This window comes from Vollenhovia emeryi, unplaced genomic scaffold (assembly GCF_000949405.1).
Source record: "Vollenhovia emeryi isolate VEMERY1.0 unplaced genomic scaffold, V.emery_V1.0 DF939121.1, whole genome shotgun sequence".
NCBI lineage: Eukaryota > Metazoa > Arthropoda > Insecta > Hymenoptera > Formicidae > Vollenhovia > Vollenhovia emeryi.
This window is the reverse complement of record NW_011967245.1, coordinates 657,574-684,259: the sequence shown is the minus strand read 5'-3', so window position 1 is coordinate 684,259 and position 26,686 is coordinate 657,574. Positions and strand designations below refer to the sequence as shown.

At 46.1% G+C, this 26,686-nt stretch overlaps 1 protein-coding gene across 1 annotated transcript; it reads right to left on the bottom strand.

Moving 5' to 3' along the window:
* Positions 1 to 1,223: 1,223 nt before the first annotated feature.
* Positions 1,224 to 26,416, bottom strand: LOC105570137 (serine/threonine-protein kinase par-1). Its single transcript, XM_012027106.1, has 8 exons — positions 24,962 to 26,416; positions 6,736 to 6,939; positions 5,938 to 6,090; positions 5,320 to 5,566; positions 4,721 to 5,072; positions 4,468 to 4,596; positions 4,216 to 4,321; positions 1,224 to 4,087 (listed from the first exon to the last, which is right to left on the bottom strand). Exons 2-8 carry the CDS (start codon positions 6,928 to 6,930, stop codon positions 1,937 to 1,939), a joined length of 3,333 nt encoding a protein of 1,110 aa, XP_011882496.1. The 5' UTR covers positions 6,931 to 6,939; positions 24,962 to 26,416; the 3' UTR covers positions 1,224 to 1,936.
* Between the last annotated feature and the right edge of the window lie 270 nt (positions 26,417 to 26,686).

The following is a 26,686-nucleotide window of genomic DNA, read 5'->3' as shown; positions in this document are numbered from 1 at the left end:
ATGGCATCGCATATGCGTATGAAACGGGAGGGCTGAAAAATGCATGAACTCGCGAGGGGGTGGACCTCGATACTCGCCGAGCGGCCAGCGCTCGATCGTCGAGGTTCGCAAAATTGATATAGAACGTAATAAAAGGGACGACGATATTGCAAGGAACAAAAGAAAAAGAGTTTTACCGCGGCGAGAAGGGAAGATAAAATCCGACGAGTTTCCGCTACGTTGACAAGAAACATTTCTTTACGATTGTAACGCGCTTCTAAGTAGCGGACGTCACTCGCGATGATGACGATGATAAAGAGACGACGACGACGACGGTCCAGGCGACCGTTTATACGCGTGGCGCGAACAGCCGGGGGGGGGGGAATGAATGACCGAAGAAGAACGCGAACGTGCTTAACCGGCAAGCACGTTCAACGGATCTTGCGTCTATCCGTCCGCTGCCGATTATTTAGATCTACGAGACTGGGATCGACGAGTGACGATTGCTGTTATCGCCTTAGCCTTAAGCTTCTAATATCTGGCGCGCGCGGTATCACGTCCTCGGTGGGTTCCGCACGTCCCGCATCGCTTGTTCAACAACACTTCTGCTCCCGCACCGGGGGGGTTTAACGTGCGCAAATACCGCGGAGCGAGTTTCTCTCCCTTTTAATCGGCTCCTTTCCTTTTAGACGCAACGTCAGGCTACCGTTGTACAACACTCGCGTTTCTGTCCGATGTTAATTTGCGTTAATATATATATATATATATGTATATAAATATAGTCAACCGCCATTTGGAAACTATCTGTTCTTCGTCTTAATAAGTTAGGAAGCTTTGTGAAGGCAATGGTGTATCGTTTAGGGGGAAGAGAGAGGGACAGCGTTGAAGAAAAGGCGGGGGGAACTGAAAGAAAAACGGGACGGGGAAGACGCTTTTCGCGCTGCACGACTCTCCGCGTCGATCGACCGCGAGTTTCAGTCGTTACGTGGGCTTGCTTCGCCGTTCGCGATGCATTATATATATCGTGCTAGGTTTTACGCGCGGTAAACGGAGAAGAGAGATAACAAAGGCAGCGATAATGACGATGGCAATGATAGCGATAATAATGACGATAACATGGAGATGACAATGATCTCTCGCAATAATAGTAGCGACTGCAATTGTAATAGTAGCTGTAATAGTAGTAATAGTAGCAGTAGTAGAGTAATAGTGATAATAATAATAATATAGTAATAATATAATAATAATAATCATAAACTCTGCAATATTTAATACATCGTTTGTTCACATGGACTAGATACAGCTCTCTCGGAACGACCGACAATTCGGTTACGTCCCGTCTTCCCTTTCTCTTATTGTTGTCTTGATCCCTGTGCTCTGCGGACCAGCGGGGATATGATGTGATCAGTCAAGTACGTCGGTGGCACACCCACCGTTATAATCTTTTTTACTATCGTGGTCAGCGATCACCACCTTGGCGCGAATGTATCGGTCGCGCGTCCCTAATTTAACGTAACTTGGGCATCAGCGAGGAACAGATCATACCTTTTGTGGAAATATTAATTGCGGGAACACTCTGTACTCCGAATTGCTTATAAAATGGTTCCTAAACAGATCTGACTTCGGTTCTGCGCGTAGAAATCATTAGCTATTGTTCTCTTTAAGGTGTGCCGGAGACACGGCATCCACGCCGTTTCTTAGAAAAAGGAGAAAAAATATGTGTATAATATATCAGATCTCGCAAACTATAAGAATATTTCTGTATCGACAAAATAACTCGCTAGAAATTATACTCGCGGTATCGAAAAAAGATTGTCGCGACAATAGTCCCGCGCGCACACGCCACTGGCACCAGAACGGACCTGGTCTTACCTATCCGCGCTCGTACACGTGTCTCTCATCTTGCGTATCTAAGCGCGGCTCGAGTTCTCTCCCTCTTCCGAGCGGAAGCGGTTTATCAACAAAGGCTACAACACTTGGAAGCGTCCCCGAGATGAATGTGGCACACGTTGGGCATCCCGGCGCAGCCCTTACCGACGATGTTATCCTGCACGAGTTGCGCGAGGCCTAGATTCTGATTGATGTCGCCGTCGCTGCCGCGATGCTGCTTCGTCGCGGCGTCGCACCACTGACGACGCTCCCGCCACTTGTCCTCGACCAGCAGCATCGATTTAGGCGACGGCGGGCTCACGCGGTCGCGAGTGATGCTGCCGCACGAGCGAGCCTTGTAGAGACGTCCCTTGCCGAAGATACCCGGCAGCGGTACGCAGAGCTTCTTGTGCACGGCGAAGTAACGGCTCAACAACCGGATCTTCCTGGTCTTACACTCGTTCCGGTTCATCGAGCCGTTACCGCGATTCTCCTTGTCGTTGCACGCCGCTTGACTCGCGCACTTGTGATCGCCGCGACGCTCGTCGCTGGCGCCGCTAACCGTCTGGCAATCGTCCGATTGCCGCTGACAGTTATTGTTCTTCCCGTCGGGACTGCGAGCGGATTGCTTCGAGCCATGCGATAACAGGGACTTCCCGGCGCTGAGCGACCAGCTTTGCAACAACCTCGCCCCGAGACCCTTCGCCTTCTGTACCGTGTTGATCGCCATTTGGGACACAGGTGGGACAACATTGTGCTGAGAAGCCGTGCTATTTTGCGACACCGACGATGACGACGAGGAGACGTTCTGCGTGCCGATTACGGTCGAATTGCGCGATACGTGACTATGATTGTGACAGGACGAGGGTGCCTCGGCCTCCTGGACCTCGGTGATACGATTCAATGACTGGCTCTCGCGCAATCGCGTCTCGCCGGCTCTTCTCCTACCAGCGCGATGTCTCCTGCCGAACATTACCTGGTTCTCGGTGCACCGATGCCGCCCTCCTCCATTCGTTGTGCTCGTGTTTGTCGTGTTAGTGCCGCTACCGTTGTCGTTTCGATTGCTCTCGGTTGTCGTCGGTGTGTCCGTCGTTGTGTGCTCGCCGTTGCTCACCCCGCTCCCCCCGCCGCCGACTCCACCTCGCCCGCCGCCGCTCCCTCCCGGGTCCTGCGAATCGCTCGAGTCGTCGTGACTGTCGCGCCTCGGAGGTAAGGGTTTGCCCGTGGACGCGCCGAGCTTGTGCGCCCTCTTCTTCCTGCTCTCGCTGTCATCGTCGCTGGCGTCCGAGCTCGAGCAGGAGGTCGTGCGCGTCTTGTGGAATTTACTCCTCCGTTGCTCGTACGTTGTTCGCCTTACGACTCGGCACTTGGTCGTCGAATCCCCGCATTCCGTGGAGTTGACCGGCGTGTGCGTCCCGTCCCCGTCCTCCAGGATTTCATTGAGCGTGAGTTGTTTCGCGGACGAGTTACCGCTGGGCGACGGCATTGTCTTGTACTTGGGTGTTAACGTCACTTGATTGTCGCTAATCGGATGAAGAGGTATCGAGACAGTCGACGATTCGTGCAGCGTTTTGGTAGTAGTCGTCGTCGTCGCAGGTACGTCGGATGGTTTCGAGGAAATCGCTGACGGGGACTCCGTAAGCGGCACGCTAAACCGATGGTGCTGAGCACCCATTCTCCACTTGTTCGCCGGCACTGGTCCGGCCGACTTTAGACACTCCGTCACTGACTTGGGCTTGGCTTCCGTGCTGGTCGCTTTTCTAGTGGTCCATCCGGCCGATGGAGAGTTTGCGCCACTCAATCGGTTCTTCAGATTTTCCTCGCACGTCGTCGTGGTGATCCGCGGAGTTACAGGCAGCTTCTCCAAGAGCACGTTACCCGTTTGAACTTTGTCCGCTCCTTTCGGACGCACCGGCGGCGACGTTGTCTTGTTGTCCTTCTCGTTTCTCGAAGTCTGCTTCAGTCTTTCTCCCCTGTGCGATGATTCGGCGATGACGGTATCCTCCTTTTGGTGCGGATGCCGCTGACCCGATACGGGCTTCGTGCCGGTGTGCTTCTCCGGAAGCTGCGATAATCGCTCCTGCAGAATATGCGAGAGCTTCCCCTCGGAACGGGAGCCGCGACGGTTAAGGGAATTTAGCGTCGAATTACTGCCGCGCTCGTCTCGGCCAGAACACGAGGACACATCGTCCTCATCTTCCTCTTCTTGAACAATACTGCACTTGCGCGTACGCACGTTCTGCAATGAGAACAGTCATCTTTGTTTCCCGCGCGAGGAACGCTAGCCACACAAAGTGCTTGTCTTAATGTTACATTCAGTCACGTATTATTCGACGCCTCGTTAGACGATGAGGACGCGATACGTACCTGCGGTACGTCACCAGGTGTCCGTGGCACGGTCAATAGCGACTGGTTCGTCGTACTCAGCGAGTTCTCATTCGTGCGTAGGTTTGTCGTTAGATCATCCTGCCGGCTGCACAAAATTAACAGCAATGGTATATTAGTGATTTCATTAAAGACGGTATGCAGCGCGTGTATAAATATTTAGATGTAGCATATCTTGCAAGTGAGTCACACGCAGCAGCGATGCTAATGGATGATTCAATACTTGAGACATACTTTGAGGAAACGTCCAGAGCTTCTGGTCGAGTTTTCTGCATCTGTTCTTGTCGATGAGCCCGCAATTTCCTCTCGGCCAGCAAGAAATACGTCGCGGTGATGTGGTTGTACTCGTTCTTGTCAAGCGCGCTGCAAGAAGGCCCGGAGTGAGAACGGCCAGTAAAACGCAGCGCCGAAGACGCATGCTTAAAATATACTAACACGCAAAAAGGCACGATCAAAATGGTCAAATCTCTTCCTAATGTCTACTCACTCCAATATCTCTTCCTTGGTGGCGATGTTACCGTTAACCATTTTGGTAATTATGTGATTGTGATGATCGTCGGTGACTTGTTGACGCGACACGAGCGGCAGCGTCTCCATCGTGTCCAAGTCGGAACCGATCGCCAGCCACGAGTCCGCGGCAATTTCCTCAAGGGACGCTCTACCTTCGGGTTCCCGTACGAGCATCCTCGCGATCAGCCGCTTGCACCCGTCGGACACGTGCGACGGAATCGAATACTTGCAGTCCATGATCATCGTTAACGTCTCGCTGTCGTTCGCCTCTTGAAACGGCGCTTGACCGCATACTAACATGTACAGTATTACACCTAACGACCAAACATCTGCAACAAATTGAAGCCACAAACATAGTCCACCGAAGCGAGTTTAACAATTTCACTTTCGTTGTATCGTATTTTAAGCAAGATCCTTTCTCTCGCATTTAGAGCTTTACTTCTTAGCGAAACTTTCGGCGAAGGAAACTTCAATGGCAATTCTCAGCCGTTAGAATTTAGAGGTGGCTAAATAGATAATGGAATCTTAATAACTTAGGTCATCTTTATTCTTTATTATGCTAATTAGCGAGCTTACCTACTGCGGGGGCATCATAACTATCGCCCAGAAGTATCTCTGGAGCGGAGTACGCTAACGAGCCGCACGAAGTCTCGAGTTTCTGACCAGGACAGAATCTATTGCTAAACCCGAAGTCCGTGAGCTTCACCGTGCCGAGCTTCTCGAAGAACACGACATTCTCGGGTTTTAAATCTCTGTGCACTACGTGTAAACGATGACAGTACGATATGGCTCGAACTATCTGCCGAAAGTAAGTCCTGGCCACCTGGGGAAACATTCCAACGTTACGATTCACACAGTATACCCTTGCCGTGTCTCTGTAGATGATTATTCCATAATTTTAGAAATTTAATCGGGTTATATAAATACTTAGAATTGGTGGAACAGTGACACAAGAGAATTCTCATCAGATCGATATATAATTCTATTCATTTTAAATTGAATCTATATAAGAAATACTTTTCCGAGAAGAGTTTAGAGACAACTTTCCGTACAATTTATGAATTGACATCCAAGAAAATTCACATTAAACAGACGCATTAACTTTACATCGGAGAGCTATATTTGCGCTCCTTTGTTCGCGGGGCAATTACAAGCCGATGGCATAATAAAACGACAATAGCCGTGCAACAATACCTCTTCGCTGAGGCCGCTGTCGTGGCGCATGATGTAATCGTAGAGATCCCCGCCATCGCCGAGCTCTAGAATTAAGTATAGCTTGGTCTGCGTGTCTATCACCTCGTACAGCCGCACCACATTGGGATGCTGCACTAGCTTCATGCACCGCACCTGCGACAAAAACGGCTCGCGATCACGATGGACAGGCAAACCAAGTTCGTGTCGCCCGAGCGGCTATAAACTACGGGGTTCGACGATTTTGTCCGTCATCCATTCGCGTCATTATCTCGTCGACCCCAACGAGATCCGCCGCTATAAGGTCTATCTATCTGCGACGCAGCTGCGCGATTCGATCGTCGGCCACCATCGAACTAGCCATCAAAATGACATTACGCGAATCAGGATGTCATCGATAACTCTATCGTTTCCATTAGGACATGAAACAGGCGAAAACTCTGGCTCGACGCGATTGCACAGTCACGAGTCGTGCAAAATAGAAACAAACAACGAATCAGAATGTCATTACGGTTCTATCTGTCACACCCGAGCGTGAAATCTCACTTGGAACGTAGGGACTTTGAAACAACGTAGCTTAGCTTTGTCTCTCGGAAAGATAAAACGAAAGCAAAGATAAAGGCACACGAGGAGGCAATTTAATTTCAGATCTTTCATGGGCTTCCTATGGCCTTTACGCATCCCGGTTTATTCACTTTTGGTAAAGAAACACTTGCTTCGTTCGTTTTCTTTATAAGCAGCGAAAGATCGAATCGGCAGAACTGGCATTTCGTGAAGTGACCGCAGTAATACTTCTCTCACCTCCTGAAAGAGATGAGCCCTCGAGACCTCGTCGAGCTTGCTCTTGTCGATCACCTTCACCGCGACCTTCTCACCGGTGAAAACGTGTCGCGCCAGCTTGACCACGGCGAAGTGGCCGCGGCCGAGGGTCTCCTCCAGGTCGTAAAGCCCGGCGATCTTGCCATCGTAATTGCTGTATCCCACTCTTCGATTCATCTCGTGCCGCTGCAATGCACATTGCGAATCTTTTCATTAAAAAAAAAAACACACATTTTTAACTTCTAAAATAACTACTCTGGGGAAAGAAAGACAGCAACTCATTTTGGGGCTCACAATTAGTAATCGAATTATTTGGATTGTTCGTAACTCTACTGTGGGAAAAATTTTGACCATTTTTTGTTTCCTTATAGAGAAAGCTTTGTTTTCGTGAAAAAAAATTTTTTCCAGTTTTTTTTTGTAATTAAGCAATGCAGAGTCGCATACAGTTTTTGCGTTTGTAAATCTTATTATTGGCATTTATGTACTAAATAATACCAGACCGGATTGTGAACTGTATAGTAGAACATTTTCATGTAAAAAACATTGAGGTTTGAAGTCTGGCTCGTATCGCATTATGCATTTGAAAATTTAAAATACATAATGCGATACGAATTGGACTTCAAACCTCAACATGTTTTATATGAAAATGTTCTACTGTGCAGTCCACACACCGCTCTGGTATTATTTTGTACATGAAAGCCAATAACAGGATTTACAAACGCAAAAACTGTATGCGACTCTGTCGGTAAATCAAACCACTCCAGCATCCCCTTAAGTGAAAATTATCTTTGCGTCATTGAATATTGACAGAACTAATTGAGAGAATTTTGATTAGTATTACTTAAAAATCTTGGATATAGATAGAATAGCTAATTGCGATTTTTAGTTACGCGGCGTAAAATTCGTAAAGGATAAGAGTTACGAACAATCCAAATAATTCGAATACTAATTGTGGGCCTCAAAATGGGTCGCTGTCTTTTTTTCCCCAGAGTATAATCAAGCTTTTTAGTCGACATTAACCGGTCAGTGTTTTAATACAGAAAACTTATTGCGAAAAGTATTACCTCAACCAGGGTTTGAACCTGGACTTCCCTACTCTCTAGGCGGGCGTCTCACCAGTTCGACCAGTGAGGCATGTGGTAATATTTGTCGCAATAACAGTACAAAGATGATATCTAAAATAACTGTTAGACTTGTCCCATGTACAAAATCCATGTCGACTGATCTCTCTCGCAAGGTCGTATCCCGATTTTACGCAATCCTCGGGTTTTGCGCTTAAACGCTCATTCTGGACCAGACATTGCGTAAAATCGAAAAACGATATTGCGAAAGAGATCAGACGATATACTTACCAAGTCTAACGGTATAAGAGGAAGATGGGTTTATCTCAGGATAGATTTTTAATTCTTCTACGAAAGCTATTTACCTGCCGCTTGTGACTTTCGCAAATTCGAGGTCCTCGCGGCAGAATCACATGCATGTCGGAAAATTATCGCGCTCTGCGAATAAGATAAGCAGACCGCCTGGTCGAAACTTATCCACCGAACGCCCTGTTTGCACTTGCGAGTGCTAGTTTCTCGTTTGTTTCTTTTAAGCAAGCGTTCTGTATGCTCGCTCACGCGATAACGTTGAATGAGTGGACTCGAAATGTCGAAATCCAATCGATCGTGTAGAAATGTGTTCAGCGACAGTGTAAGTACGTCGAGCCGGTCCATTCCGCGCGAGAAAGAGGTCACTATTATTTTTAGCGCTTCGTAGGAGCAATAATTAATCGCTTCGCCATCCGTGGACGTGCGATCGGCAGCGGTAAAAAAGGTACGCTCGGCAGAATGACAAGAGCGGTACTATCGCTTTGGGAAAATACACGTAGCGGGAAGCTAATGGACCGAGCACATGCACACGTTTGACGCTAAATATAGTTATCCGATTCAAACTTTTACCCGCGAGTGAACGAGGTAGTTACGCCGCGTCCCGAATGTACCACGGAGTGCATAGAAATCGAGTGCATAATCCTCGGATTGATTTTTCTTCGGTGAATATCGGATTAGAAACTCGACGTAACTGGAGCGCGAGAATCTGTCGTTTATCGATCGCATCGAGGCGCGACTCGGCAGAATCGCTTATCGCCTACGATCGTTCACTTTCCGAAGGATCGACCACTTAAAAAAAAACGGGAACAATGTACAAGCAAACGTGACACCGCGCTTGGCTCGCCTCTCTCCGCTTTGTCGTCTAATTGTAAGCCTGATATTACATTTGTCGCACGACAAATGTTTTAAGCGTGTTGATTCGCTGAATAGAAAGTTTGTAGATACTCGAGAATTTTACTATCTTCCAGCCAATCAACACGCTAAAAAGATTCGTCGTGCGACGACAAATGTAATACCTGCCTAAGGGTGGATTTTCATTTGTCGTACGGCCAAATTTGAAGTATACTGATTGGTCGTTACAAAAAAAATTCTAGATACTCGAGAATTTTACTATCTTCCAGCCAATCAACGCGCTAAAAAGATTTGTCGCGCGACCAAATTTTAAGTGTATTGATTGGTCGTTACAAGAAATTTGTTGTACGACAAACGTTTTAAGCGTGTCGATTGGTCGCAGGATAGTGAGTCCCCTAATATGATATAGCGGAGTTTCTGCTAAATTAATAGGCGCCATTTGTTGGTTCCGCCATGAATTTATCGCCCTTGGAGCGAAATCCGTTTAGCGGAAAATTCATTGTTAGATCGTGTAATCGCCGCGAAAAAGATTTGTGGTTGAATTTGGACGTTGAAAACCCGCTATCTCACATTAGAATCCTATCTCGTAACGGAGGACTTTCCTCTAAAATTCTCGAGTATCTAGAAATTTGTTGTCGCACGGCAAAATTTTTTAAGCGTATCGATTGGTCGCGGGATACAAAATTTCCAGATACTCGAGAACTTTTCAGTCCTGCGACCAATCGACACGCTTGAAAAAATGTGTCGCGCGAACCAACAAACGTAACACGCCAGCCTGACGCGATAACGCTAATGCGCGCGAACGCGGGGCGAGCGGTGCGCGATCAAATTTAGCGCTGGATGGGAATGAGAGCCAATGTTGCTTGCCGATTGTCTTTGGCGGAACGTAATTGCGAAACGCAACGTCGTCACGGTGCACGCTGCGACTTGCCGGCGCGGTATCTCGCATTCCGCCCGCCCGCCACCTCCGCGCGCGTTCCTATCGCAATTTACATATACATATATATACACACGCCGTGTTTCTATTTCAATAAAACACATAACGCGGACTTTGCTTACATCGCGTATATCACCGTCGTGTATTTTTTTCCGCGCTGGGCGAGATCCCGCGCGTGATAAATTAATAATGCTCTATCTCCGCCGCCCTCTCCCGCGTGCGGTAAAGGCGCACGAAAATACAATGTGACGGCGGGTCGCGAAAATCCCGACCCACGACTACTACACCCACGATTTCCTTTGGGAGCCACAAAGGAGTTCCTCGCCGCCGTGCGGAACGCGGCCACGCGCGGCCCCGCCGGCAGCCGCGAATCACATCCTCGCCGTGCACGCGTGCTCCGGATACTCTTAACGAGGATTACGACGTACGCAAAAATAAACCTCGGACGGCCGGCGCGGACAAGGTACCAATAAGGAGGCGAAAATCGCTTCGGTCGGTCCAAGCGCGCGTCGAGATCTCTTCTCGGAAAAGCACTATCGTCCCCGAAGGTCCTTTCGACCTGGCCCGGACGAAAACAGACGAGATTAATGCCTTAACGATCGAATCATCCGTGGCTCGCCGTGCAATTTATAGCAAATGCTGACGCAAGACTGACATTCACTCGCCGAGGTTTACGTCTTTTATTTCGCGCAAACGCGTCCATTGCCTATGTCGCGATATAAATAAAGACCGGGAGTATTCTCTCCCATTCTCGCCGGTGTTATTATTATCGGCGAGCGTACCCTGCACCGCCGTTCATTGTTAAGATAATAAATTATCTGGCTGACGTATTAATCCATTAAGGCAAATCGACTCTCGCCGCGCGTGCCGATTTACTGGCAGATATCGAAAAGTTCACGCCGTAACGAATGTTTATCGGCGCATACGCCGATAATGCGTGATCGATCGCGCGCTCCTCGCAAGCGGATTCAATTAAAATAAATCACGGCGCGCGGACGTCATATCGATGCGCTCGATTCTTTTCGCCGCTACGCGGGCAAATTAATCGCCGTTACGCAATCGTAATTGACGCGATCGCGGCATTACGAAGTAACGCAATTACCGCGACATCGCGCGACCGCATGGGGGTCCTCCTCCCCCCTCCCCCGCCGCTTTATCTGGATTTAGTGCAATTAACGAGCGATAGTGCGGTTTGATTGACGCGATCGTCCCAATTTTATTTTATTTCTCGTAGGCCGCCGAGTGCTCGCGCTAGCCTAAATAAATAGTATTGGAGTGTTCCACGGTCAAGGATTCTCGAATTATTGTTGGCGCAGAATTGACGCTTTGCGAGACTACGCGAGCTCCGGGAAAATGCAAATGTTTACGCACGGTAAAAATAAGAGAAAAATGGCCCGCGGGAAGAAAGCGTGCAGGTAAAACGTTATTTTAGCAAAGTTCGGAATACTGTAAAAAAATTATATATACACTGACAGAAAAAAATGGTTGCAGTTGCCACTATAATTTTGGGGTCACTTTAGGAGTCATCCCCAAATTTTAATAATTCTTCCAACCACGTAAGTTATGGTTGACCTAACAATGTATCATAGTTCTCATAGGTACAATATTGGTACACGCAACTTACGATATGGTTGTCATAAACCAAAAAGGTGTACTATAAATATTGCAATAACAGCTACAAGTAAAATTTCAAATAACTATATGTAATGGTAATAATCGTATTTATATTGGAAGTAATACTCCCCGCTTTTTTTTTATATATACATTGCGTTCACTATGTTCATTGGTTACATCACTTTGCACTCGTAAAGAATAGTGCAAGAAAGAGCTCTTTCAAAGAATAGTTGAAAGCTTATATTTTACAGTAAATTTTTTAAATAGTCGGCATCTCTGTGTCTATATTCTATTACTAATATTATAGTAATAATTACTATAAAAATAATATTCCAGACTATAATTATTTTACTATGCTAGTACGTGCATTGGTAATTTAATATAATTATATAGTACAAATCCGTGACAGTTACACTCCTTACTTTTTAAATATTACACCTTGATCAAAAGTCGTAAAACATCCCTTTCTAAATATTAATTAAACACCTGGCAACTCCTCGGCGTTGCTCGCCGTAGGTCTGATCCTCTCCCGCGAACATTCTTTATAATCGATAACCCGCCGCGCCAACAGCGGGAATATCAATTCCTGGGTATCCAGGGCGTTTACTATCGCGGTAATTTTCCACGTGCAAGGAGAGCGGGAGTCGCCCGAATCATCCTTTATCCGTCCGGATCCGTCACGTCGCGGCGAATTGAACTTGACATTTAACCGATAACGACGCTCGTCCTCCGCTATCAAGATCTACCTGTGCGCGGGCACGTCCGCGATGTCAGCCTGACCTGCTTTTCCCGCACGTGTCCGTGTAATAATGAGATGCACGAGCGTCAGTTACACGTAATAAGTTTACGACTCTTCGGGGCGAAACGCCTGAAACGCACGTTGCACCAACCGCGCAGCGGCGGCAGGCGATCGATGGCGTCGCGGGCGTCTTATTTCAGAGTAAATCCTCGAAAAAAAAAGTGCGAAAGTTATCTCGTTACCGGCCCAATTAAACGGCAAGAGAATTACAATGAGACGCGCGGCTGATAGTAAAGTAAATATCACCCGACATTTCCCTTGAAATCGGAGCAACGTTCAAGCTACAGACGCTCGATGGTTTCGCGAGTGGCGCTTATCGCGAAAAGCGCGAGGCAGGGTGGGATAAGGCGATCAAATTCGGGTCAAACATTTTTAAGTAATTTAATTAACGCGTGGCACGATTAATTACCCTGGCCGAGGGAAATTTTTCGCAGAAAATTTGAAAAATTGAAATCACTTAGACACCAACATCCTGTCTTGGCTCTTATATCCTTGCTCACTTCGTATTCGCGTTTTCACGTCAGAGCCGCATGAATTTTATTTATGTTTCACTAAAGCAATTAATTTAATTATCTTAAACTGTCACTGAAATTTTGCTCTGATTACAACTTCATGCTGTATCGTCGCGGTAACACAAAGGGCATCGACGCGTTTGTACGTCGCTTATCAGCGACTCATCGGGTCGATCCGCATTTGGTCGTCCTCATCCCATTCAGCGGACCGCCGCTCCTCGCGAAAGCGCACGTCCGCGGCCGTCGATTCCGCCGAGCGGAAACCTCGCGCTTAGAAAGTACAATCCGTCCCCGACGAGCGTGGCGCGAGCGTGGACCCGCATTTGAAATTTAGATCGCGCCGCGCGTTCTCCGCATAGACCGCATTTCCCGGATGCAGTCGTAAACGGAGCGCCGTACTTTCCGAGGCACTTTCGCATTCGCGCGAACGCGGAAGTCACGAATTAGCGAACCGGGGGAGGGGAAGGGCAACGTCGCGCGTGCGCGCGTGCACTCGCGGAGACCGCGCGAGAGATTCAACGGCGAGGCCGGGGATCGAAATAAACCAGTGCCGTCGCGATCCGCAATAGCCGGTAGGAGATTGACGGGCGTACCGGCGGAATTCGATGTTGCAGAAAGGTCGAACAACGTGCCAACGCGGCCAACGACTGTTGACTGACCGGGAAATCGCGTCTCGATGCTACTCGCGTCGGTGTAACGCGCGCACGAACACGCGAGCGATGCGCTGTTACAACCCTTGCACCCCTCCCTCTCTCTCTCTCTCTCTCTCTCTCTCTCTCTCGGTCAATAAATCAATTAATTTGTCCGATGAGGCGTACCGTTTTGTGAAAAGTCTACTATCCATTGGAGAAACGTGACATTTAAAACGCCATCGCATGATCCCGTTTTATTTTTACGCACGCACAGATAAGATTAACGTTATTAAAATTACCCAACGGGATGAGCTATTAAAGCGTTTTGAATACACACACGTCATACACACGTAATGTCGCGAGTAATGTGGTTATTTTTGTGTCATGAAACTATTTGAAACTCTGAGGACTTCTATTAGTGTTATCCCGACTTTTGTGTCATTGCATTTCTAATGTTACAAATTGCATAATGAAAATTAGCGTACAAATGTGCCTTGTCCATTTACCGAGATGCTTTTACGCAACAATGAAAAGATCTTCAGAATTGTTCTTCCACTAGCATAAATGTAAAGATTGAAGAGAACAAGAGCTTTGAAAATTCATGAAAGTTTTCCATGTTACGCATCAAAACTCTTGCGTAAAAAGATTGCTAGCATTCGTAAAAGTCATCAAGAAAAGTGCAGCCATAACACGGAAATATTCAGCTCTGCGAATACCAGCGGGTAAATTTGAACAAAAATTTCATTGTGCTGGAAATATCAATATGCCAAGATTACCCGAAAAACACGATAGTCCATTAAGAAAATGTAAATTACGTTGATGGATTAAGTTTCGCCGAGAGATCCTCGGAAAGAGCTTCTAGAGAATGCCTTAATGTCGCTTCCGGTTTAGCTCCAAGTGCGGGATCACGTGTATCTGCCCGTTGCAACGAAAGTTCATTTCCGAAATGATTTTTCGAACTTTAGTCCGGCTATTTCATCCCGGAAGAAAGACAAACTCCCCTGGGATCTGGACCGCAACACGTTTCGTAAGACATCGGCGAGGAGGATGGAGAAACGAGGAAAAATTCTTCGCTACTCGTGTAATATTTATCAGGTGTGGGTCAGACAGGCAAAGGTGGCCGCAAATTATTAGCGAAGAGCTCGAACTACAGTTTCGCCCTCGCACATTTTCCACCTACGTGGCTGCTAAATGAACATCTTGATTCACAGAGCGTACATCCTTATCTCAAACTTGCCTGAACACTTCCCGGGGAAAACGCTCGAGTTTTTCTTCGAAGAATCTGTCGTGGCTGGAGTCGAGTGTCTTAAGGAGATCCTAAAGTCGCTAGCGAACTCGATCAGTGTCGATAAGACAGGAGACAGAATTAAAAATGTCAATTATCTCGTAAAAGCTTGCAACTATTTTTAATTGCAAGTTCTGCTCAGTCCGAGAAATTTATAGCGAATCAATTTGCCACTTTTACGAAAAAGTAGCAATTTTATTACACGTCGCTCAGACCGAGAATTTGAATCGAATTCTAGCATCGTCAACGTCATGGCTTTACTGACAATCTGACAGATGTTTGGCAGCGACCTCTCTCGTAAAAGCCTGCAACTATTTCTACACTCCATACCGCTCTTTTTCTCTTCTTCTAAACTTGGATTTCTGTACTTGCGTTTATTAGAAGTAATCTTTTTTTCTATAAGGCTATTAATCTTACAATTAGTTCTAATTGCACGATATTGTTCTTATACGTTGTCCCTGGAGTATGCTGGTCTCATTTTGTATATATTTAATGTAGAACTCTTGTATCACGCAAATATTGTCGTCAAGTGTACCAAAAATGAGTAAAATTAAAAAGTTTTTTTCGTTTTTGATATAAAGTCGACCAGCATAGTCTAGATTTTGCTGCGTACTTTAATTCCGTAAAAGAGTTTTGCATTTCTATAAAGCCAATTAAAAGATTACTTCTAACAAAGAATGTCGATAAAACAAACGGCTTTAGGGTCCCCTTAAGAGGATCCTAAAGTCATCTGTTTTACCGACACATTCAAATATAGTTTTCGCGCTGGTCCGAGCGACCGATACGAAATACTTTTTTTAAAAAAAGTCGTCCGAGGCATAATCGGTTTGGTAAACGATTAACGATACGCGCGTTTCGAAAAGGAGAATAATAAGGGGCCGCCCAGGATTGCGAAACAGGTATTATGAGACACGGTAGTGTCTCGCGCCAAGTATAAGCGTAGCTAGAACCGCGCGCGTATCTCTTACGCGGCGCGTTTTTGTTTCCCGGTAAAATCGCCTTCCTTGCGCAATCAAAAGCACGACGGCAGCGCGGCCGTAACGGTGATTGATGCGCGCGGATTCGCGATCGGAGGAACGATAACAGGGCCCCGTGGCGATAATGCGTAACACGAACGTACCGTGGGCACGTAACAGGTAGTGCCCCGCGTACCGTTATCGGGATTCCGCGGCGTCAGCGTGCGCGCCGCGAAGAAATAAGCGCGATGTCCTGGGAGACGCGGCTAATTCGCGCGCCCGCCAGTGGGAACAACGGCCGGCGTTCATCCTCACGAGGATAATTACGGTCGATTAGAGCTTTCGCATTGCCGCGCCGGGTGTGCGTGGAGCAACCGCGAGTACTCTAGGAGAAAAAAAAAGATAGTTAGCAACCCATTTTGGGGCCCGCAATTAGTAATCGAATTATTTGTGCATTGAATTGTGCATCGAACTATTGCTAACTGTCCTTTTTTCCCCCAGAGTACAGTCGCGAGCGAGGATTGGTTGCGCGCCCGATTTGGGGCCTTGAAAAGGGGGAAAACTTGGAGGGAAGAACTTGTCCAATTTGAATTTAACTCGAGTATCGGTTTCTCTTTTTTCTTCCTAGCAAAATGTACATCGGGCGTGTATTGGCATTGACGTTAAATATACTAACGGACGGTCAGAAGTGTCACGGAGAAAATCCAATTACGCGAACGTCAAGGATCCAATCAAACTTTCGCCGAGAAAGAAGCTAGCGAGGATCACACTTCGCGAGTCTGATTACGAAAGTAACGAAACGCATCCCGCTCGTTTGTACGCCCGTACCGCTTGGCAGTTCCGCAAGCTTAATCCCGCACACGCAGTGACACGCTCGATGACGTATTGGCATTGTCAGATGATATCAGTAAATAGAGTTGCACAAAGGCGATATCGATAAGCTATCGGCGATATGGAGGTCTCTCGTTCGGATCCGATGGGAACGATAGTTTCGAGCGCATCTCATTGCACGCGTGAATTTCGCGATGGTGTCCCGGCGATACCGCGTCGAACACCGCGGGAGGAAGAAACGCGGTGCGAGTTGAAAGGAAACGGGATGTTACGAGCCGGTGGAGATTTCAGTGAACTCTATGCACGCTGAGACGCGCCTTTCCCGGTTCCCCTGCTCCGAAAACTTTGCCCTTTACTTACGGCGAGACACTAATACTTTCTACGGATCGACGATTTGTTCTCTCCACTTTTCTCGCTCTCTCATCTCGAAATGCAACACGCGGACAAGTGTCACTTCTGCACAGCTTCTACTGCGCGAGCTGGACACGGATTACTTTGACGCGACCGGATCTGTGTAATTTGAGATAATGCTCTCGACAAGCGGATTGATCTCCACTTCCGAACGCCGCTGCACCAGTCGTTTCCCGTCGCATAAACATCGCTGGCCGACTGGCGGTAAACAACAATAGTTTGTACGCGTGGGCGAAAAAAAAAGTACGGGCGAAAATAATCTATCACTCGGAACGAGCTGAAAGTTTTCCCTGTCTCGTCTCGGTGAAAAATAATGGTAAACAGACAGGAAGTTGTACCTTTAGAAAAGATTTGATACGGACAAAACTCTATGCGAAAATACATTTTTTTTATATTTAGACGCGCGACTAATAACGAAAAATATATTTAACGTGCTACACGTTCAATTGTCATTAATTGATGTTACGATTGATATTACGTGGGATATGTTGGTGTATCGAAGTGTATCTCCTGCCTGTGCAACTCAAATTCTAAAACGGCAGTTTATAGAATTTACTTTTTAATAGCGTTACCCAGGGTTGGTTAGAAAAATCCAGGGGATGGAAAAAACGGTAAATTCCAGTTTTTACCGTTTCGGACTTTATCCAATGGAATAAATTGGCAAAAATTATCAAAGTAACTAATACTTAATTAAAATATATTTATATAAATATTAGTCATTTTTGTAGTCTTTATGAAAAAAATTTTTGTTTTAAATACTAAATCATAGTAATCGCTATTTTAAAAAGAAACCAATATGAGTTTTTAATTAAAAAAATGGTTGTATTGAAATTAATACATATTTTTAAAACGAGAACTTCGAAGATACTAAATTTTATATTAATTTTAGTTTATACGGGAAACAATTCTTTCTTCCTGCAGTGCTTTCTAAAAGTTTTCTACTTATCTTGTCGTTTTTAGATAGAGAAATAGAGAAGACCAGTTTTTTTCCGGAAAATACCGGTTTTTACCACTGGCATGGAGTTTATCCAAAAAATGTGGAATTTTGCCTCCCTCTCCATGATTTCTTTCTATAAAATCTTTAATTTGAATTTTTAGGAAATAATATTTTAATATGTAAAACTAATAAAACAATCAGTTCGTATAAATATCCATTGTTATATTTGGCGCAATTTGTTGATATCATTACTTTTGTAGACAAGACACTTTTGTAGAGAAGATAAAAATGTTAATGTTTTAGCAAAAAATTTCCAACCAATTAAATCGTAAAGTTGTTGCTCGGTTTGCACGTTTATACTTGGCGTCTTTTTTTAAAAAATTGATATTACGTGGGACTGGTAATGATGTCATTATTACCGAGAAATTTGTTTTCAGCGTCAACAAGAATCGCATTAGCTATGCTTAATCGTATAATGCCGATGGCATTTTGCAAACAAATTGCTCGACAATAATTTAGCAAGTAAATTATACATGTGCTTATAAGACAGCTCTCAAATATTCTGTCCCATTGAGTATTCCAGCTCTTGAAATGCCAAAAGTCTTGATATTTCCACATGCTTAAACACAGACAGACGAAACGCATGAATGGGAACAGAGCGTTCTTCAAGAATGTCGTATAATATGTGGAGTGTCCCACTTGTACTTCCTGCCTTTTCAAAGTATTCCTTGTGGATCTTAAAGATAAATTTTGCTATAACGAAAGCATCGTGTAACAGTCTCTCAGTTTAGACAAACAAATGAAAATTCAATGATGCGGACAACTCTCTATTCCCGTATTGTTTTTATATTAAGAGAGAAGCGGTATTTTTTAAGTTCTGTCAAAAACTCGATCTTAATTTCGACAAAGATTTGTCTCAGAAAACATGCCTTAGAGTTAACCACTTGGAAAGCCGAATGAGGTAAATATCCGAAAGACCAGACAGCCCAGACAGAACTGGCGGCCAAAAGCGACCGACGATCCGTTCGTCGAAATTTTTTCAAGTGCCTCAGGGCCGACGCGCGGGAACGGCTAAGCAGCGTTCATCTCGGAATGACTGGGCTCTTTTTGAATCCACGGGTGGCACACATTTCCGCGTTATCGCGAGAGGAGCATTTCTGCACTCGATAACAGGATATATGCTTTAGTGACTTCGTCATACAATCAATTACACACTGAGAGAAAAAGTTATTGATATTACTAGATAACTGTTACTAGAATTGATATTGCTAGATATGTTTAGTTAACGGTATTTCTTCATGATGTGTAATTTTTAAATAACCTACACTGGTCAATGTTTTTTATTAAAACAAAAAACCCGACGTTTCGGTTCCAGATTTGAACCCTTTTCAAGTAATTTGTTCACACAATTGTTAATGATCTCATATCGTTTGTTTCGCCAATATCGCTATGTTAGTAAGATATTAGTCAAAAAATGATTACACTCTTTGGTTGAAGGGGGTCCAAATCTGGGACCGAAACATCGTTTTTTTGTAAATAAAAACATTGGTCAGTGTAGGTCGTTTAAAAATTACATATCATGGGTTTTAAACTACTGACACCATTAAACCTATTTGTGAGTATTTCTTTAATTCAAATATATATGTTTTTTAATTAAACATACATAATTTATTCAAATATATATACTTTTTGTAATTAATAAATATTTATGTGATTTAACAAATATTTGTTTGACAGCCCGTGACCGCAGCATACAGTAAGAAATATTTTCTTGATTCAACACTTTTTTTTATCAGTGCATGACAATTACACGCTCAACTATTTACTCCGGAATTCCCTGACCCGGTCTGACACTTTGACGTTTTAACTCACGATCAGTAATGTGAAACGTCCTTCCATTAATACGCAACACTCCTTGGAAATAATAAGTACCCATTTCGCAAGAAACTTTATAAATGCCTCGTTGAAACTTGAGAAAATACGTGAGGTCTACACGAGCTCTCAGTACGTAAGCTTTCTTCGAATAAGTTTTATCGATATAATAAACAGGAAGAAATATCGGGCGACGATGAGTTAATATATTTCGTCCAGTTAATAAATTTATTCATAACGTTCGTTATTTCGTTCTTATTATTATAATTTTAATTTTAACTTAATTTTGAAGTAAATATATTTGATTATTTGCTTTTTCGGCCCTTTTCTCATAATTAATAAATTATTTATATCTTTCATCCTCGCGATCTTAAGATCCGTGACGGAAGAAATTGTTCTTAAAATTGAGTTAAAGGCATTTCCCGTAGACGTAAAGTTATTCTCTCCGAATGTGAGTTACCTATAAATAAGTGATAAACGTCGCCGATCGTAAAACAAAACGATAAAAGAAAACAGGTGAACTTTTAACCGTACGGAAGACATATTGCGCCAATTATTATCGAGTAGCGTGCCTCAAGTAGCAGACACACGTTGCGATATATCGACAATCGTAGATCGCATTAATTTCTTTGCGCGCGTGACGCTCGCGGAAAACATCGGAGAAGATAAAACCTGATTTCCGCATGGCATCAAATCGTTTTTCTCACTCTTACGATATTGGATATCAATTACCGTAGAAATGCGGATCGCAAAATCTCCGGCGACGAGGGGAGAATATCGCAAATACCGTGCCGTGCGTTTCCACGAAATACCGTATCTAATTTTAATTAACGTAAATTAATCAAACATCAATTACTCTAACGTGTCCGTATAATTTTATATTCGATATTATAGAGCGATAAGCGTTAACACATGATAATATCGTTATTAAATTCAGCGCCGTTGTGTACCACTTTTGCGGCTTTATTCGAATTGTAATTTCTGCCAAAGCATACGTAATTAATGTTTCACGTGTCCAACTTTATCGGACCGCCCGAAAGCCAGATGTTAATTTAGGTGAAAGAATGTAATTGGCAAATTACTTTCACAGAAATGCAATTTACAGGAGGGAGGGGGCGCGCGCACAGAGTGCTCGCATTCTGCTTCATTAGGATTCTTTGATCCTAATAAAATTCACTCCAACTTGCGCCTACGCGCATTAAACGGGATATACCGTTTATACATTAATAACGCTGGCAAAATGCGCGTATTAACAATCGTCATTACTGTAATAACTTCAACAGCTATTACTGTTATTAATGAATAAAAGTAAACACGAAGCGCGGTTTATCCCTCGAATGATGAATGTTTAACGGAAAGCCCTTTCCCTCCCGGCTTTTATTATCGCGATGTTGCGCAACATCGCTCGCACCCCGGACGGCGAAATTACGAAACGCTTGTTATCAGCGTTATTTTCCACAAATAGCACGAAATACAAGACTATTACAATACCTCTCGTCTATCGGCGAGTGAATTACTCGCCGCGTCTCATTTAACTTTCCCTATCGCAATAGCAATTCGCGGGCGTTCTCAAAGGAGAGTCCCTCGGCCGGATCTGCGATCTCGGAAGTGCCCGAGTGTCTCCGTCAAGCGGCGAATCGATTAGTCCGAAGAAACTTTATTGTTTCGTCTCGCAACGTACAGTGATGGACAGAACGGTTGCGGCACTTTTTCCTTTTAAATGAGTTTAGGTACTCGAGAGGTAGATCGGAAACGCTCCAAATGGTGTCGGAATCGCCATCGAGGAAAATATTCCTCGGGGGAGATTTTTAAACGCTACCCTCAATCCGAGGGGGAAACCGCTGACCAAAATCTTGTACACTAATGTCAACTAATGCACCTCTGTGAAGTTAGCACCTCATCTTTAAAAACATGAACTTTTCTTGTTACAGTTCTAGAGTTCCTTCGTAAAATAAAAAAGTAGTTTTGGCATATCGAGTAAAAAACAAACGAGTGATAAATTTTCGTGCCAACTTCACGAGACGAAGTAAGAAAAATTACGATACTAATGTAGTTTCAGTTGTCATATACATCACAGTTATAGAAACGAGAAAAAGTACATCATGTAATGTTAAATACGTCGGCGAAAAAACTGTCTTACGCCCGTGTCAGCACAGGTTAACTTTGATCTTCAACTCACTTTATATCTTTCTCTTAGGCCTGGGCCTCACCCACGTCGCTTAACTATAAGCTCAACTTAATTCATTCTTTGTCTCTTTCCAACTGTTACTTTAGAAAGAGACAAACGTGAATTAAACCAAGATTAAAGTTAAACGACGTGTGGTGAAACCGGGCCTTAGGGCCAGTTTCACAAACGTCGATTAACCATTAACCAGAGTTCAGTCGACTCCCTATTTCTTTCTCCAACTTATTAGTCAAGAAGAGACAGAGAATCAATTAACCTTCCGTTAACAGTTAACCGACGTTCGTGAAACTGGCCCTTGGGCCCGGTTTTTCATTTTCTGGTAAACTGTTAACCAGAGGTTAGTCGAATCTCTCTGTCTTTTTCTACGTTATTATCCGAGAAGAGACAGGTAATCGACTAACTCTGGTTAACAATTAACCAGAAAATGAAAAACCGGGCCTTATAGTTTGAAAAACGAAGTTAGTAACTTTTGCTAGAGCTCTGCGTTCACCCGGTCGCGAGATCGGCTGGACCTAGTAGAGACCCTGTTAATCAGAGACTGTCCATAAGAGTTGGTCAAATTCTTGCGCGCTCTTCTACGATCGTAGAATCGTAGGAGTTTGACGAACTCTCATGGCCAGCCTCTGATTACAGGGTCTCCAGGACCTGGCAGCGTGCGCGACGTGGCGAATTTGTCGGATGCACAACGACGCGGACCCACCCGAATATCTCTTGCCCCGAGGAGGACGAGCCGGAGGTGTCCCGGTTTCCCCCGCACGATCGATATTATCGCGCGATAACGTCGTAAATAGCGCCAAGGGCCGGCCTGCTATTTATTGATAAGCATTGTAACATCGGCGAGACGTTACCGGTGACGCGGCCGTTACGCAACCGACACACACGCATCGACGCGAGGTGCTTTCGAAGCTGCGCGCCTGGTAGCGCGTATCATCGCGGGCGGGAGAAGCAGACGTTCGTCTTGAACTATTTCCTTTTTCCTCGCGATAAAAATGCAGAAATCCAAAGACCCGATGTTGCATTGATAACGCGCCTCCTTTGACGCAACTGGCGCCGAGCGTGTGTCCGTGTCTGTGCGTGTGTGTGTGTGTGTGTGTGTGTGTGCGAGCGCGAGTACGGAGGCGGTGTCGTTTCCGCGCAAATAATTAACGCAAGACGCGATCGATGGATTTCGCTCTTTTCAGCCGCGCTATCGGCACTCGAGGCACGATTGACAAGCGCGAGTTAGGGTCGGAGCACGGAGCAACGTAATGGCTTGCGACAAAGACGCGAGCGTAAGCGTAGATAGCGCACAAGCTTTGTAGATGTAATTGGGAGGTAAGTACGACGTACGCCAAAGCTTGTGCGTTAAATTTACGCTTACGCTTACGTCTTTGTCGTAAGCTGTTACGTTGCTTTGTGCTCTGACCACAGACATAATAGTATCTAGACCGAGCGTTTGTCTTTATTTGAGCAGTGGGAGTAGAGGTTCACGTAGAAAAGGACAAAACTCTGTTCTGTGCTATTTCGTTCTCCGGGGGAGGTGTGTGTGTGTGTGTGTGTGTGTGTGTGTGTGTGTGTGTGTGTACACGCACTGGCATAAATGCTGTCTCTATCCTTGTGAGGTGCACGCACACAACTACAGGGACTCTAGTTGTGTGCGTGCACCTCACAAGGATAGGGACAGCATTTATGCCGGTGCGTGTACGTGTTAAAATGTAGGATATGTAGGAAATAAGTTAAAATAACTGTATAGAATACTGTGTTTTAAGACTGACGATTTAAGTCGGCGCACAGTTCTCGTTTTCGAATACTGAATACTACACGATAGGTGGCAGTCGGGAATCAACATTAGACTGTTTATTGCGATGAATATTGCCATATTCCTCGGTGGTCGAATTGGTTGAGACGCCCGCCCAGCGAGAGAAAGGTCCAGGTTCAAACCCTGGCTGAGGTGATATTTTTTCGCAATAAATTTAGAATAAAATATTTTGACCCTAACACCCTGTCACGGCTCTTAGTCCTTTATTCCTTCAAATTTGTGTTTACCACATTTGAGCCATGCGAATTTTATTAATTTGTTAAGTTAAGGTATAAGTCTGAATGTAAGAAGATTGTAAACTCTAATACCCGTTTCTACCAACGCAGTTTAACTTTAATCTCGATTCAACTTACATTGTATCTTTTTCTAGCTTTGCGAATTGGAAAAAGACAAGAAATAATTTAAGCCGAGATTAAAGTTAATCTGCATTGGTAGAAACGGGCATAAGAGGAATAAATAAAGCTAATTCTGAATTCAGAATCTACACGGAATGTAGACACCATCGACAAAGTCATAGGTACATCGCAGTCGACGGGCACTGTTACATTTGTCGCACGACAAACGCAATGAGTGTCGCGGAAAATAAGAAGAAAAAAAAACCATCGTGCAATTTTACGTCGCCGAAAAATGTTCGACGGCCGTTTCTACCAACGCGGATCAACCTTAATCTCGGTTCCAACTCAGTTTGTATCTCTTTCTCGTACTTGTAAAAATGAGAAAAAGATGAGAAGTAATTTACGAAGAGATTAAAGTTAATCCGCGGTGATAGAAACGGACGTTATACTCGGTAACTGTGACGTATCGTTGATTTACGACGCGAAATATACCGAAGGCGGTGCCGCTTGCATTTCGGTGCAGCGCTCTCTCGGGCACGATCGGGTGGAAATTTGAAAGCTCGATTAATCCGCCCGCGGATCAGCGTCGGAGTGTCGGCCACGACGCGGACCGGGACGTCGCGAAATCGGGAAAACTCGGCCGTTTGGCGAAACTGTCCACTGACGGCGTTGCGTACTATCGACGCATAATCGCGTAAAAATTATCTTATCGGGGCATCGCGCGGTGCAACAACCGCTTAGGAATAATAAAGCAGTCGCGAACGGCGGACAGGGCGGCACGTCCGAAGCCATTTTCGCCGAAGAGTCCACCTGGGGGCTCCGTTTCGCCGGAGCGAGAAGGCGCCTCGGGAGGCCGAAGGGGGAAAGGCGTGCACCACTCACCTCTTGGTCCGTTAAACCGACGAAGAAGACGACGACGAGTTCAGCCAGCACCTCGCTAGTCCGCCCACCGTCATTTGCGATGTGGATTCATTTACGCGTGTCTGCCGTGCCGGCGGCGACGATGATCGATGCCACGGCTCCCGGTTGCGCCTCCCGCGCGAGTTCTGCGACGCGAACCGTCTCGGAGCTGCCGCGGCGACGACGACGACGACGACGACGACGAGGAAGCCAACGACATCGAACTCGTTGCTGGCGAGTCGCTGGCGGTTCACCCGAGACGCGTGTTTACACGGCGCGCCGCACGGTCGCTCCTCGCATTCCTCCGTCCGCGACGCAGTCCTCTCGCCTCTTTCTCCCTCTTTCCCCCTCGTCCCTTCGGCTCGCCGTTCCCCGTCCCGCGGGTACTCGCGCGCGGCCGCTGATGGATCACCTCTTCTCTCTCTTCCCGGCACTCCGTATTCTCGGTCCCGTCTCACCCTTTCTCCTCTCCCTTCTTCTCACGTCGGGGGCTACCTCGCCCACCCGCGCGCGGTCACCTTTTCCTCTTTGTCTATTCGTCCGTCCGCCGCCGCCGCGCGGACGCTCTCGCGCGTGCAGCAGGCGACTTCCGGGGCACCTTCCTCGCCGATGACGACGGCGACACACTTCCCACTTTTTTTTCCCTTCTCACCTTCCTCGCCTCCTCCACCGCCGTCGCCGCCGACTCTTTCACTCCTCTCCGTTAATTCGCGACCGCCCGTCTCGCTTCCCCGCGTACGGCCGCTCGCGCGCGCGCGCGCGAGACGGACACATGAGCGCTCCGCGCGCAAACACGCGCGTACATGGGAGAGCGCACCTCTACGCACGTCGCCGCGCTGACCGTTTCTCCGTTTTTCCGTTATTCCCTCGCGCTCTCTCTCTCTCTCTCTCTCTCTCTTTCGCCCTCGAGGATCGCGCGCGAGATCCGGGATCGCGGATTCCCCAAGAACCGACGTGCGACACACTGGATCGCGGGTTTACGTTTTCCCCCCCTCGGGACGGCGCGAGGAGACGATGACGACGACGACTACGACGAGACACGGCACGACGATGACGGGCGTGCGCGCACACACACCCGCGGTTGACACACGGGAAAGCTGGTGGAACGTACTCTCGGCACAGTCGACGACACGACACTCGGGGACGCGCTCCCAGCGCCAGCCGGCCGTCCGCCGCGACCGCCATCTCGCGGCGGGTCCCGGCACCACCGCGGGGCGCGGTGGCGCGAACTACGAAACCTCCCGCGCCGCGAGTCCGCTCGAGACCCGGCGAGGGTTATTTTATCGATCCTCGAACCGCGACGTTCGACTCGCGGCGCGATATCCGCGCTCCACAGTTCTCGAGATAAATTGTACAAGCGGAAATGGACAAGTTAAATAAAAAGTATAAGATAAAAGAGAATAGATCCTTCGGCCATCTTTTTTACCGACACAGTCAATGTATAGTTTTTGCGCTTGTAATTCTTTCCATTATGCCCATTCTACACCTAGGGATGATCCTACTTGTGGCTCATCCGATACCCCTTCTATACCTAAAGCTAATCCTACTTGCAGCTTATCCGAGGAAGTAGTATAAAGTGTAAAAGGTACACTGTAGTTGTACTTTGGTACGATTGGAAACCAACCAAAGTGTAAACCTTTTACACTTTATACTACTCCCTCGGATAAGCTGCAAGTAGGATTAGCTTTAGGTATAGAAGGGAGTATC

Excerpts from the sequence above, each read along its gene's own strand:
- LOC105570137 (XM_012027106.1), bottom strand. The coding sequence starts at position 6,930 with ATGAATCGAAGAGTGGGATACAGCAATTACGATGGCAAGATCGCCGGG. Across the intron at positions 6,091-6,735 it reads GGGCTCATCTCTTTCAGGAG|GTGCGGTGCATGAAGCTAGT; the intron begins GTGAGAGAAGTA and ends TTTTTGTCGCAG. Across the intron at positions 4,088-4,215 it reads CACCTGGTGACGTACCGCAG|AACGTGCGTACGCGCAAGTG; the intron begins GTACGTATCGCG and ends TTCTCATTGCAG.